General features: G+C 40.7%; 1 protein-coding gene across 8 annotated transcripts in view; it reads left to right on the top strand.

The window, feature by feature from the left end:
* ZDHHC20 (zinc finger DHHC-type palmitoyltransferase 20) overlaps nucleotides 1-13,523 on the top strand; it is an 83,043-nt gene that overhangs the window by 43,584 nt on the left and 25,936 nt on the right. For all 8 annotated transcript variants that reach the window (XM_062194553.1, XM_062194548.1, XM_062194550.1 and 5 more), the window contains exons 4-7: nucleotides 1,025-1,145; nucleotides 7,095-7,164; nucleotides 8,657-8,689; nucleotides 9,297-9,417. In XM_062194553.1, coding sequence (XP_062050537.1) covers nucleotides 1,025-1,145; nucleotides 7,095-7,164; nucleotides 8,657-8,689; nucleotides 9,297-9,417 — 345 coding nt within the window. The remainder of the gene's footprint in view (nucleotides 1-1,024; nucleotides 1,146-7,094; nucleotides 7,165-8,656; nucleotides 8,690-9,296; nucleotides 9,418-13,523) is intronic.

Here is a 13,523-nt window from a genome sequence, read left to right as displayed (position 1 = left end):
TCTGGTTCACTCTCCAAATGGCCACAATGGCCGGAGCTGCACCAATCCGAAGTCAGGAGCCAGGAGCTTCTTCCAGGTCTCTCACATGGGTGCAGGGACCCAAGGACTTGGGCCATCTTCTACTGCTTTCCCAGGCCACAGCAGAGCTCTGGATAAGAAGAGGAGCAGCCGGGACTCGAACCAGTGCCCATATGGGATGTTGGCACTGCAGGTGGTGGCTTTACCCACTATGCCACAGTGCAGGCCCCTAGCCTAATAGAAATTTAAAGTTCTTGGCTACCTGAAATGCAGACATAAAACTGAGCACCTTTGAGATGATGGGATGTCATAGGAAAAGAATAGCAGCTAAACAATTACATGATTAGAAAACGCTATCAAAATGCACCGGAGGCTAGCCACACGGTAAGAACAAATACTAAGGTATGAAACAAGTCTATAGAGGAATCTCTCCTTGAAGAAAGGAAAATGTGCATATCTTGACAATCTTTGATAATTCTGGAGAAAGTATCCCTACAGGTTGGCTTTCCTAAAGCCTAAAAATGATAAAAGAATGACTTGTTCTGTCATTGACACATTTGACCAGAAGATACTGGGACCCCATTACCTTGACTTAGCCTGTTCTCCAAAGGAAGCAAGTCTTTCAGCATTCTTCCAAAAATTGAAAGTTTTTTGGCAATAATTTTTAAACAAAAATATTTTTACTAATAGAAAATGTATATTAAAACTTTTTTCTTTTAGAGGAATTTAATTTTAACTATTAAAAATAAAGATGCAAAAATACTTAATTCATGTCTTTGCCATTATTAGTATAGATGGCAAATATTTTTTAATGTGCCAAAGGTATATGGTTTTGGTTAAAATGTATTTGATTTACTTCTTAAAGAAATTTGAAGTCAAATTTTGCCTTAGTAAAACAAAATAGGGTTTTTTGTTTTTGTTTGTGTTTTCAATAGCAGTTTTTCTAAGAATTATAGTTAACATCATGGCATTTAAAACTTTTTAATAGTTCTCTCTCCTTTCATAGTTCTACTTGTCAAATTCTGAAAAGGAACGTTATGAAAAGGAATTTAGCCAAGAAAGACAACAAGAAATTTTGAGACGGGTAGCAAGAGATTTACCTATCTACACAACATCAGCTTCAAGAAGTAAGAAACAAATTTTAAACTTTCCTTTCCAAAGGATTTTTAAAATATATTTATTCCTGCCAATATATGTTTCCATGGTTTGACTGTTAAATGCATACTACGATTGCCATAAATAGCTTCAAGAACAAAATTTTTCTGTTTTCTGCGTCTTCTGTAGTGTTTCAGATACACATGTATAAATAAAAACATAATTTGTTTAAGAGTCAATTTAATATAAACTTTTCCTTTGCTTATTTTTTTTCTCAACCATTAAGGCTAAGAATTTCAGTTGTTCTTCTTAGTAAACCATCATTTGGAAATTTTAGTTTGAATTTGAATATGATGTGTCATCACCAGAGTAGTAAAATCAAGACTTTGCTAAGAGGAGATGTAAAAGACACAATGGGGAGGAAATTTGTTCAGAGTTATAAAGCTGTTATTCTGAGAGCTAGCGTGGTGTTCCTTGCTGTAGCACTGCCCTCATTGACCTAAAAACTGTTAACAGCAGCTTCCTTTCCTCAGGTTTATCCTTATGATGGGGAACAGCCTATGAGTGACCAACCTAGTCATTTAAATATAAGAAATTGTTTGCACATGTGTATTGTAAACCTAACTAATTGGTTCAAATAACAAAATCATCACAGCGTAACAATTAGTCTGTTTTAATTGCTTTGTACGCTTGAAATTTCAACTTCACAACAACTGTGTAAGGAAGCTACTGTAGTCACCATTTTACAGATGAAGAAACTGGGACACAGGTTAAGTACCTTGGTCAAGGTCATACAGGTCATATGTGGGAAAACAGGGATTTAAATCCAGGTGCTCCGACTCAGCACTCATTGGACTTCTCAGCTTCAGATAGAAATAGAGGGAGCTTTGCCTTTGTGTGGTCGTGTACAAACTGGGACTGCAGAAAAACTGAAGTGTCCGTAAGCTTCAGGAGGACGGGGTCTTTGACTTTTAATTTTAATGCAGGTATAATACTGTCTTTTTGCATAATTAACATACTAAGATATAGAACAAAAACATGATTTTTTATCAAACCCCAGTTTTTCCAATGCTAGTGCAGTACAAGTCACTTAAATTTTCTAAGCCTTAGTTTCCTCACTTCAGAAGGAGGATACTGTCTACATCTCTGAGTTAGTGGAAGCATTAAATAAAACAATACACATAAAGCACTTGGTGCACATTTTGGCATGTAATAATAAATTTCCAGTACACTCATTTACAGTAAATGATCACTAATTTAAAATAATTTTCATTTAAAATAATTCTTTTTAATTATTAGTAATTGCAGTTCTGTAGATTAGGTGTGTTTAACTCAAGGTCCAAGATTTATGGGCCTCTGGGATATGGTACAGAATATGGGACACATGTCACTTTCAGAGTAACTCATTCATAGCAGATACATCTGATTTTCAGAGCAGTGCATGTTTAGAAAGTAAAGAACTACTGATAGGTACCAGCTTTGGGGCATAGCATATTTAAGTGCCACTTGAAACCCTGGAATCCAAGTACCAATTCAAGTTCTTGCTGCTCCACTTATTTTTTTTTTTAAGATTTATTTATTTATTTGAAAGTCAGTTACACAGATAGGAGAGGCAGAGAGAAGGAGAGGTCTTCCATCCACTGGTTCACTCCCCAATTGACCACAACAGCCGGAGCTGTGCCGATCCAAAGCCAGGAGCTAAGAGCTTCTTCTGGTTTCCCACGCAGGTGCAGGGGCCCAAGGACCTGGGCCATCTTCTACTGCTTTCCTAGGCCATAGCAGAAAACTGGATCAGAAGTGGAGCAGCTGGGACTCCAACCAGCACCCATATGGGATGCCAGCAGTGCAGGTGGCAGCTTTATCCGCTATGCCACAGCGCCAGCACCCACCCACCCACCCACCCCCTTTTTTTTTTAAGACTTATTTGTTTATTTGGAAGGCAGTTACAGAGAGAAAAGGAGATACAGAGAGAGATCTTCCATCTGCTGTTTCACTCTCCAAATGTCTGTAACAGCTAGAAGTGGACCAGGCCAAAGCCAGGATCCAGGAGCTTCATCCAGGTCTCTCACGTGGGTGTAGGGGCCCAAGTACTTGGGCCATCTTCCACTGCTTTGCCAGGCACATTACTTGCTGCTCCACTTCTGAGCAGGTTCCCTGCTAATGTGCCTGGGAAGGATGGATGGCCCAGCCCAAGTACTTAGACCCTTGCCACCCCCTGGGAGCCTCAGGGTATCAGGCTCCTGACTTCTGCCAATACCAGCCTTAACTGTTGTAGCCGTTGGGGGAGTAAATCAGCAGATTCACTCTGTCTCTCCCTCCCTCTCGCTGTCACTCTGCCTGTCAAATAAATAAGTCTTTAAAAATAATAATAACAAAGGAGCCACTGATGTGAAAAGTTGACTCTTGAAGCTTCCTTACTTTTCAGTGATTGTAGTGACTTCCCTCTAATTTGTGTAATACTCATTACCTATCAAGTATCACAGCAGAACTGTGCTCTGAGTACTTTATCTGTGACTATTTGACCTTTGTAACAACTCTGAGAGAAGTATTGCACTTGTGCCCATTGTGGAGAATGTGGCACAATGAGGTGGCCAGGCCTGGGATTCCTGCCTTCTCTCTGACTCCCACGAGGAGCCTGAGCTCCAGTGTGCTGTTTTATACTGCATTCCCACTGCTTAGATTTCCAAACTGTGTGCAGGTCTCTCTCTCTCTCTCTCTCTCTCTTTTTTTACTACAGAAGTAATACCTGTTTATTCTTTCAAAATTGAAGTTACAGAAATACATATGGCATACATTGGGCCTTTCACACATCAGGATTAGTAGAAGATAATGGAGCTGTCTTCACTCTGGGAACTTGAGAGCTAGAGTACAGGCATGGAAGAGACTTCGCACTGTGTTGTGCTTTTTGGAACCATGTGGACGTTTGTTATTAAGAAAGCAAAATGCATCCTTCTAAACCTTCTCCTGACTGCAGTCTGGATCCCACTGTCTTGAGTTTTGCCCCACACTGTTTTCCTGATTGATTCCTGTGCTCTAAATTGTGCTAAGTCCCTGCCCTTCCCCACCTTTTCAATGTCTTTTTCTCTGTCTGTTATGATTATTGCCTCCTCCCAAAGTCCAGTTTAAAGTTCTCAGTCAACATCTACTTTTTTAAGATTTATTTTTATTTATTTATTTTTTTTTTGACAGGCAGAGTGGACAGTGAGAGAGAGAGACAGAGAGAAAGGTCTTCCTTTGGCCGGTGCCGCGGCTCACTAGGCTAATCCTCTGTCTAGCGGCGCCAGCACACCTGGTTCTAGTCCCGGTTGGGGCACCGATTCTGTCCCGGTTGCCCCTCTTCCAGGCCAGCTCTCTGCTGTGGCCAGGGAATGCAGTGGAGAATGGCCCAAGTGCTTGGGCCCTGCACCCCATCGGAGACCAGGAGAAGCACCTGGCTCCTGCCATCGGATCAGCGCAGTGCGCCGGCCGCAGCGTGCCTACCGCGGCGGCCATTGGAGGGTGAACCAATGGCAAAGGAAGACCTTTCTCTCTGTCTGTCTCTCACTGTCCACTCTGCCTGTCAAAAATTAAAAAAAAAAAAAAAAGAAAGGTCTTCCTTTGCCGTTGGTTCACCCTCCAATGGCCGCTATGGCCGGTGCACCACGCTGATCCGAAGCCAGGAGCCAGGTGCTTCTCCTGGTCTCCCATTCAGGTGCAGGGCCCAAGCACTTGAGCCATCCTCCACTGCACTTCCTGGCCATAGCAGAGAGCTGGCCTGGAAGAGGGGCAACCGGGACAGAATCCGGCGCCCTGACCGGGACTAGAACCCGGTGTGCCGGCGCCGCTAGACAGAGGATTAGCCTGTTGAGCCACGGCGCCGGCCGAAGATTTATTAGTTAACAGAGAGAGACAGGAGACATCTCCCATCTACTGGTTCACTCCCCAGATGGCTGCAACAGCCAGCGCTGGGCCAGGCCAAAGCCAGAAGTTTCTTTCTTTCTTTTTTTCTTTTTTTGACAGGCAGAGTGGACAGTGAGAGAGAGAGAGACAGAGAGAAAGGTCTTCCTTTTTGCCATTGGTTCACCCTCCAATGGCCGCTGCGGCCGGCTCATCACGCTGATCCGAAGCCAGGAGCCAGGTGCTTCTCCTGGTCTCCCATGCAGGTGCAGGGCCCAAGGACTTGGACCATCCTCCACTGCACTCCCGGGCCATAGCAGAGAGCTGGCCTGGAAGAGGGGCAACCGGGATAGAATCTGGCGCCCCGACCGGGACTAGAACCCAGTGTGCCGGCGCCGCAAGGCGGAGGATTAGCCTGTTGAGCCATGGCACTGGCCAAAGCCAGAATTTTCATCAGGTTCTCCCACATGGGTAGCAGGGAGCAAACATTTGGACTGTCTTGCTCTGCTTTTGCCAGGCCATTAGCAGGGAGTTGGATGGAGCAGCTGGGACACAAACCAGCACCCATATAGGATGGCAGTGTCCCCGACAGCTGTTTTACCCGCTACATCACAATGCCAGCTCCCAACATCTGTCTTTTTTAAACCTATTTCTGTTTGCTTTCACAAGAAATGATTTTTCATTCTTTTTTTTTATAACCATAACCTCATACAGCTTTTTAAAAAATGGATTTATAAGGTAGAGAGAGAGAGACACAGATCTTCCATCCACTGGTTCACTCCCTGAATGCCCACAATAGCCCAGAGTGGGCCAGGCCACAGCCAGGAGCCTGGAAGCTAATCCAGGTCTCCCACTGGTGGCAGGGACTCAACTACTTGAACCATCACCTGCTATCTGCCAGGATGCATGTTAGCAGGAGGCTGGAATCAGTAGCAGAATCAGGACTTGGACCCAGGCACTCATATATGGGACATTAAATAGTCTTTAAAGTCTACTCTGAGCTTAAAATCCTTACCTTGCAGATCACAAATCACTGCTACATAGTTATTTATGCTCTCTCTCTCACCTTCTGACTTTATTCTAAGCCCCTAATGGTCAGGAATTTCTCCCATGGGTCTTACAAAGTATCTCACTAAATAGGTGTTCAATGAATCTTTTCCTGGGTGTGTTCCATGATAGCTGTGGATATATTTTCTTTTTAAAAAAATTATTTATTTGAAAGGAAAGTTACAGAGAGAGAAGGAGAGAGAGATAGGGAAGGAGGGAGAAAGAGAGAGAGAGAGAGAGAGAGATCTTTTATCCACTGATTTACCCCCCAAATGGCTGCAACAGCTAGGGCTGAGCCAGACCACAATCAGGAGCATGGAACTCAGCTGGGTCTCCTTCATGAGTGGCAGGGGCGGAAGCACTCAGGCCATCTTCCGCTGCTTTCCCAAGCATGTTAGCTGGGAGCTAGATCAGAAATGAAGCCGCTGTTACTCAAACCTCTCTTAGATGGGGTGCCAGTGTCACAAGTGGCAGCTTAACCAGGTGTGCCACAGCGCTGGCCCCTGTGGTACATTTTCAAATCTTCCTAGTTTTCTCCCTCACTTATTTTCCCCATCTTAAAGTATGACTTAATTTTTATCAAAAATAATGATAAAATAAGTATTATTAATAGTGGTACTGTCATAATGATTATAGCTAATTCGTTGAGAATCTGATGTTCCAGATTTGGTTTTAATACAATAATATTTCCACTTGATATACTTTTATTTACAGATTAGGAAATTAATGTTCTTAGAGAGTAGTTTATTGTCCAAATCTCACAAGCTAGTAAAGACTTGCGCCATCTTCTACTGCTTTGCCAGGCCATAGCAGAGAGCTGGATCAGAAGTGGAGCAGCAGAAACGGGTGCCCATGTGGGATGCTGGCACTGCAGGCAGCAACTTTACCCTCTGCGCCACAGCACCGGCCCCTCGTCTATCTCTTAACATTTTGATTGACAAGCTCTCTGGTGTATTTTGATATTATTTTTAAATTATTAGTTGTTAGTTTCCTAGAATTGTTTATTTTTAAAAATCAAGTTTTATAGTCAACATCTTACTTTGATTCCTTTCCTGTAGCTATCAGATACTGTGAAAAGTGTCAGCTGATTAAACCTGACCGGGCACATCACTGCTCAGCCTGTGACACGTAAGTGCTCCTCACTCATTTGTCTTCATCTAAGCCATGCACTGGAGATTAGTGACAAGAGAATGAAAGGGGAAGGAGCATTTAAGCAAAAACACATCATTTTCCCTCATTATTTGCTATGCATATAGTGCTAACAAAAATATTTATGTAAAGTAGAATATTCCCAGAAGTAATCTTTGATGACAACAGTTTCTCTACCAGTTTATAGAATTTTAACTTTAAATATACTTTTCTATGTTTATGCCTAAACATGAGAGTACTTCAAAAAATTTGTGGGAAAAAATGGCATTAAAAATGTTCATTTTGATTTTTAAAATGTTTTGGAATCCATGCAATAATTTTTCATAGTATGTATTTTCCATGAACTTTTTGAAGATGCCCTATTTATTATTTTTAAGATTTATTCATTTACTTGAAAGGCTGAATTACACAGAGGCAGAGAGAATGAGAGGTCTTCCACCCATTGGTTCACTGCCCAAATGTTCATAACATCAGGAGCTGAGCATATCCGAAGCCAGGAGCCAGGAGCTTCTTCCAGGTCTCCCATGTGGGTGCAGGAGCCCAAGCACTTAGGCCATCTTCCACTGCTTTCCCAGGCCACAGCAGAGCTGGATTGGAAGAAGAGCAGCTGGGATGGTGCCCATATGGGATGCTGGTGCTGCAGTCGGTGGCTTTACCCGCTAAGCCACAGCACTGGCCTCTTTCTTGTTATTATTAATGCTTATACTTAAAACCCAAAAATCCACTAAAGTATTTCTCTTCAGTTACCATTTGTGAGTTTTCTCAGAAAAATTTGAAGGAATATAGCACTCCTACATGAGTGAGAAGGTTGTGAGTGTGTTCAAAGATCTTTGCTTTGTGAATCTTTGCTTTGTGAATTTGATTTCTGGTTAGACAGGCTGCTTGACTTCTGAGTGTTAGCTCTCTGATTTGTTACATTATTTGAGGTGATTTGTGGTCTAACTTTATATAAATGTAGAATACATATAATAGTAGGGAGGCAAATTTTGGGTTTGCTTTTGTTCCTTATTATAAAAATACAGTAGTTCTTACCCATAGGATAAAATATTAAAAATAAGCTCATTACTGTTAGTATTTTGACATAGTTGATTCTAGTTGTATCTTCATGACTTGCACATGTTTAAAATAGCATAAGGACCACATCTGTATTATATTGCATCTCTTTCAGCCAGTTTGTAAGCTGGTCCTATCTATTGTGCCCCAGTATTGCCCATCAAATCTGAGAATTAAAATGTCATTGGATACAGTCCAAGACAACTGGAAATTCTCAGTTGAATTCCCAGTGTGAAAATTCATAACCTCTGAGATACTTGTGGAAATACCAGAAATTATCCCTAACCTGACGTTTCTGGTCTGGCTCTCTGAAATACAGCATGAAAGGGGAAATTTTAAGTCAAACAAAAAAAATATGAGAAATTAGTATTAGGAAGCTTTTTCTGCATGAATTTTCTTATGCTTATTTGTTTCTTAGATGTATTCTTAAGATGGATCATCACTGTCCTTGGTATGTATAAAATAAAAATCACGTATAAGGGATGGAAAGGTGGGAAGGAGAGAATTGAGTGTTTTATCTCAACGTTCCTAAATTTTAAAGGTTGATTTAATTACTTATAGGTATTAAGATTGATCTGCTTATATACATATATGTGTATATATAGAAGAGTATTTTTATTAAATGTTTTCCTTTAAAAATGTCTTCTGATATTATTAACCTTAATAGCAATGTATTAACACTAAAATTCTGAAGTGCTTTATAGAATTTATTAAAAACACACATCCACAGTTAAGACACTACTCCCTATTTCCCAAATGACTTACTTCCAAGTAATAATGATTAAAGTTTTCTAATTTGTTTTTTTTTATATTATGGTTTAAAAAACATAAATTTTAACATTTTAACCATTTCTGATTATACAGTTAAGTAGTGTTAAGTATATTTACACTGCTGTATAAATCTCCAGAACTTTTTCCTGTTATAAAACTGAAGCTGTTCTCATTAAATAGCTCCCCTTACCCCTCCCACCAGCCCTTGGCAACTCTCATCTACTTTCTATGTCTGTGAATTTGTAATTTTTCTTATTTTTATAGTGTGACTTTCTTTATTCTTCTAGGGTGAATAACTGTGTGGGATTTTCTAATTACAAATTCTTCATGCTGTTTTTATTGTATTCCTTATTATATTGCCTTTTTGTGGCTACAACGGTTTTAGAGTACTTTATTAAATTTTGGACGGTAAGTCTTTTTCTACTTAAACATGTATTTGAGACTTTTTCTTAAGATGTTTATATTCCTAAAGAATTACTTGATTCTTTGTTACAAGTAGATATACTTTTAAAAAAAAAAGATTTGCTTATTTGAAAGGCAGAATTACAGAGAGAGGGAGAGACAACTAGAGGGAGATCTTCCATCTGCTACTTAAACCCAAATGGCTGCAACGTCTGGGGCTGGGCCAGGCTGAAACCAGGAGCCTGGAACTCGCTCCAGGTCTCCCAGGTGGGCCATCTGCTGCTGCTTTCCCAGGCGCATTAGCAGGGAGCTGGCATCGCAGGCCACTGCTTAACCTGCTATGCCACAACGCCAGCTCAAGTGAATATACTTTACTTCTGCTAGTTAGAGTTTATGGATCAGAGGGCAGACAGAGCTACATTTACCTTCAGATACACATTTAGTTGTAAATCAATGTATATTAAACAAGAGTGAAGTTTTCGTAGTGACCCGTTATTTTCAGCCACACCCAAATAACGACATCAATTTTAAGACAGGAATTGCTCTTGGAGTTGCTGAGCCTTACTGCAGTTTACAGTAGTGACAGTGAGATCCACAGCCCCATGCAACCATTAATCTACCTCCTGACTATAAAATTTATAGCACTGTTTGTTTTTTTAAGACTGACTTATTTATTTGGAGGTCAGAGTTAGAGAGGAAGAGACAGATTTCCCGCCTGCTGGTGTACTCCCCAGATGGCTGAAATGTCTGGGGCTGAGGCAGGCCGAAGTCAGGAGCCTCATCTAGGTCTCCCTCTGGGTGTCAGGGGCCCAAGCATGGGCCATCTTCTGCTGCTTTTCCCAGGCCATTAGCAGAGAGCTGGATCGAAAGTGGAGCAACTCAGCCATGAACCGGTACCAATATGGGATGCCGGCATCACAGGCGGTGGCTTTACCTGCTATGCCACAACACTAAAGCATTGTTTTTCATGTTAAGTAATTGAAAAAACAATCAGATGTCTTATTAACAAGGGACTTACTATTTTACACACACACACAGAGAAGACTACAGTGTTGCTTAAGAAAGAGTAAGGAAGTCCTTTATGACAAATAATGTGAAATGATATCTGAGATGTGTTACATGTAAAAGAAATAAGGCACAAAAGATTGCACATAGCATGCTACAATTTCTACAGAAAAATAACACAAATATATAGTTGTATATGTCTTCTCTGGAAGAACGCATTAAAAAAATCACTGACAGTGTTTGCTTCTAAGAAGGACAATTACAGAGACATACTTTTCACCATTACCTTTTAAATTTTGTATACCATGTACAAATAGTAATCCAGTAAAATTAGATAATACAGTTTAATTTTTTATTTTTTACTATGGAATATATAAATTTAATATGGAAATATATAGAAGAAACTACCAGAATCCCTGAAAGTTAACTGCCTCTTAGGGGTCGGGCAGAGAACTGCTATTTTTCTTTAATTGCTTTTTGGCATTATTTGATTTTACTTGTGCATTTTGATAAAGTGATTTTAAAATAAAGCTATCTCCCTTCATTAAAATTCTCTGCCTTTCAAAATATTATTCATCCCATACCTGATTTCCATCCCATCCCTGTCAGCCTCCTTAAATGTGGCCGTTGTCCTTCGGTGCCACGTTCTTGCTTCTCTGTAATGTGTTTCTGGGTGCTTACATGTCCCCTTGTGGCTTTCACAGTCTCTTTAGCCCTAGCTCTTGACACTGTCCAAGCCTTTGTGCTCAGTCACCATTTGCTATTTATTGAACCATCAGACATGAAGGCATCATAAAAATCAGTGTTTCTCAAACCAACCTCATTATCTTCTCCGTCCATTGTTCGTCCTATGTTTATCTGATTTAATGAGAACAAAATCTATGCTAACCTCTCAGTTGCCAGGCTAGAAAAGTTAATTTCATCTTTGAGCAAATGTTATTCCTTTAATTCCCTTAGTCTAAAATCAGGGTTGCATATTGCAAAAAAAAAAAAAAAAAGTAGCCTCTTTATATTTAAAAGTCATCTTATTCCCTAAGATCTAAGTTCCATGAGGGCAAGGATTACTGGCTCTTCTGTCCCTTGATGTATCCCAAGCACCTAGAAAATGCCTGGCTCACAGTAGGTTTTGACTGTGACTGTGTGCTGGGTGAAGGAATAGGCCATGGTCAAGATATGTGAACATTTGTTTTTTGTTCTCTCATTTTTAAAATTTGGAGTAATATTTGTCTCTGGATGGATGTGAAGATTAGTGTTAATATGTGATACATAGAAAGCATTCAGTATATGTTTTTGATTTTGTTTTTTCCAATTCACTGTGGTTTAAATCATTCCTACTCCTAATCACAAACATGGTTTAGACTCTGTCTCCTACATCCCTGTCTTTATTCTTTCCCTTTCTGAAGTGCAGAGCTTGTTAATTTATGAGAAAAATCTAATTTATTTTGCCTATCCTTAAGTGTATGCTCATTAGCCACTAAAATGTCTTTTGTATGAACTTCCTGTTTGTGTTCTTTACCCTTTTTTTCTAGTAGATTTTTGTATTTACATATGAGACCTATTATATTAACAGTACTAATATTCATTCTGGACTTTGGTGTACGTGAGGGTTTCTTTTTTTTTAAAAAAAAAAAAAAGGATTTATTTATTATTTGAAAGTGGGAGTTACAGAGAGATAGAGATCTTCCATCCACTGGTTCACTCCCCAAATGGCTGCAAGGGCTGGGGCTGGGCCAAGCCGAAGTCAGGAGTCAAGAGCTTCTTCCTGGTCTTCCACGTGGGTACAGTGGCCCAGACAATTGGGGTATTTTCTGCTGCTTTCCCAGACACGTTAGCAGAAAGCTGGATTGGAAGAGGAGCAGCCAGGACTCAAGCCTGTACCCATATAGGATGCCAGCGCTGCAGATGGTGGCTTAACCTGTTGTACCACAGTGCTGGCCCCATGAGGGTTTCTTAAAAAGAACATAGGAATCACTAACCATAGAAGAAATGATCAATGAATTAGACTTCACTAAAATTTAAGAGCTTTGGGGCAAGAGTTTAGCATAGTGGTTAAGTCACTGCTTGGGATGCCTGTGTCCCATGTCAGAGTCACTGGGTTCTAGTCTCAGCTCTACTTCCCATCCAACTTCCTGCCAATAGGCAGCCTGGGAGGCAGTAGGGGATGTAAGTAGTTGGGTCCTTGCCACCTATGTGGGAGACCCAGATTGAATTCTGGGCTTCTGGCTTCTCCTGGGCCCAGCCCTGGTTATTGCTGACATTTGGGGAGTGAACCAGAGAAAGGAAGATTGATCTGTATTTCTCACTCTTTCTGTCTGTCCGCCTTTCAAATAAATAAATGATTTCTAAATTAAGAGTGTTAATAAAAAGTCAACTTTTAGAATGAAAGGTAAGCTACAAATTGGAAAAAGATATTTGCAATGCACATAGGACTCATATGCAGAGTACATGAGAAACACTTAAATATATTAAGCCTTTTTCTGAAATGTGTGGCAAGCATGTTTTCTGTATTTGTTTTTTTGTGCATTTTAACCCTGTTTTGTTTTGTTCTGTTTTTGTGTAACCAAAGTTTACATGTTTAAAGCAGTAAAGATTTATTTCTTTATTTGAAAGAGTTACACAGAGAGAGAGGCAAAGTGAGAGAGAGAGAGAGGTTTTCCATCCAAGAGTTCACTCCCCAATTGGCCGCAACAGCCAGAGCTACGCAGATCCGAAGCCAGGAGCCAGGAGCCTCTTCCGGGTCTCCCACATGGGTGCAGGGGCCCAAGGACTTGAGCCATCTTCTACTGCTTTCCCAGGCCATAGCAGAGAGCTGGATCAGAAGTGAAGCAGCCGGGCCTCGAACTAGCGCCCATATGAGATGCCAGCGCTTCAGGCCAGGGTGTTAACCTGCTGCGCCACAGCGCCGGTCCCAGACATATTATGTTGTTAAAAAGTACTTTCATATTTACTCTTTCTAAAAACCCTATGAAGATGTTTAAAAATGTAGATTTTAGTATTATTATTAAGGTAATAGTGGTAAGGCAACAGTTCAGAAGATATAGTTCCACTGAAAAGGTAGTGTGCTACTCACAGGCCCCAAAGAAGGGAGCACATGGTGACAGGAAGTG

The sequence above is a fragment of the Lepus europaeus genome, chromosome 6, assembly GCF_033115175.1.
Source record: "Lepus europaeus isolate LE1 chromosome 6, mLepTim1.pri, whole genome shotgun sequence".
Lineage (NCBI taxonomy): Eukaryota > Metazoa > Chordata > Mammalia > Lagomorpha > Leporidae > Lepus > Lepus europaeus.
This window is presented reverse-complemented; position numbering and strand designations above follow the sequence as displayed.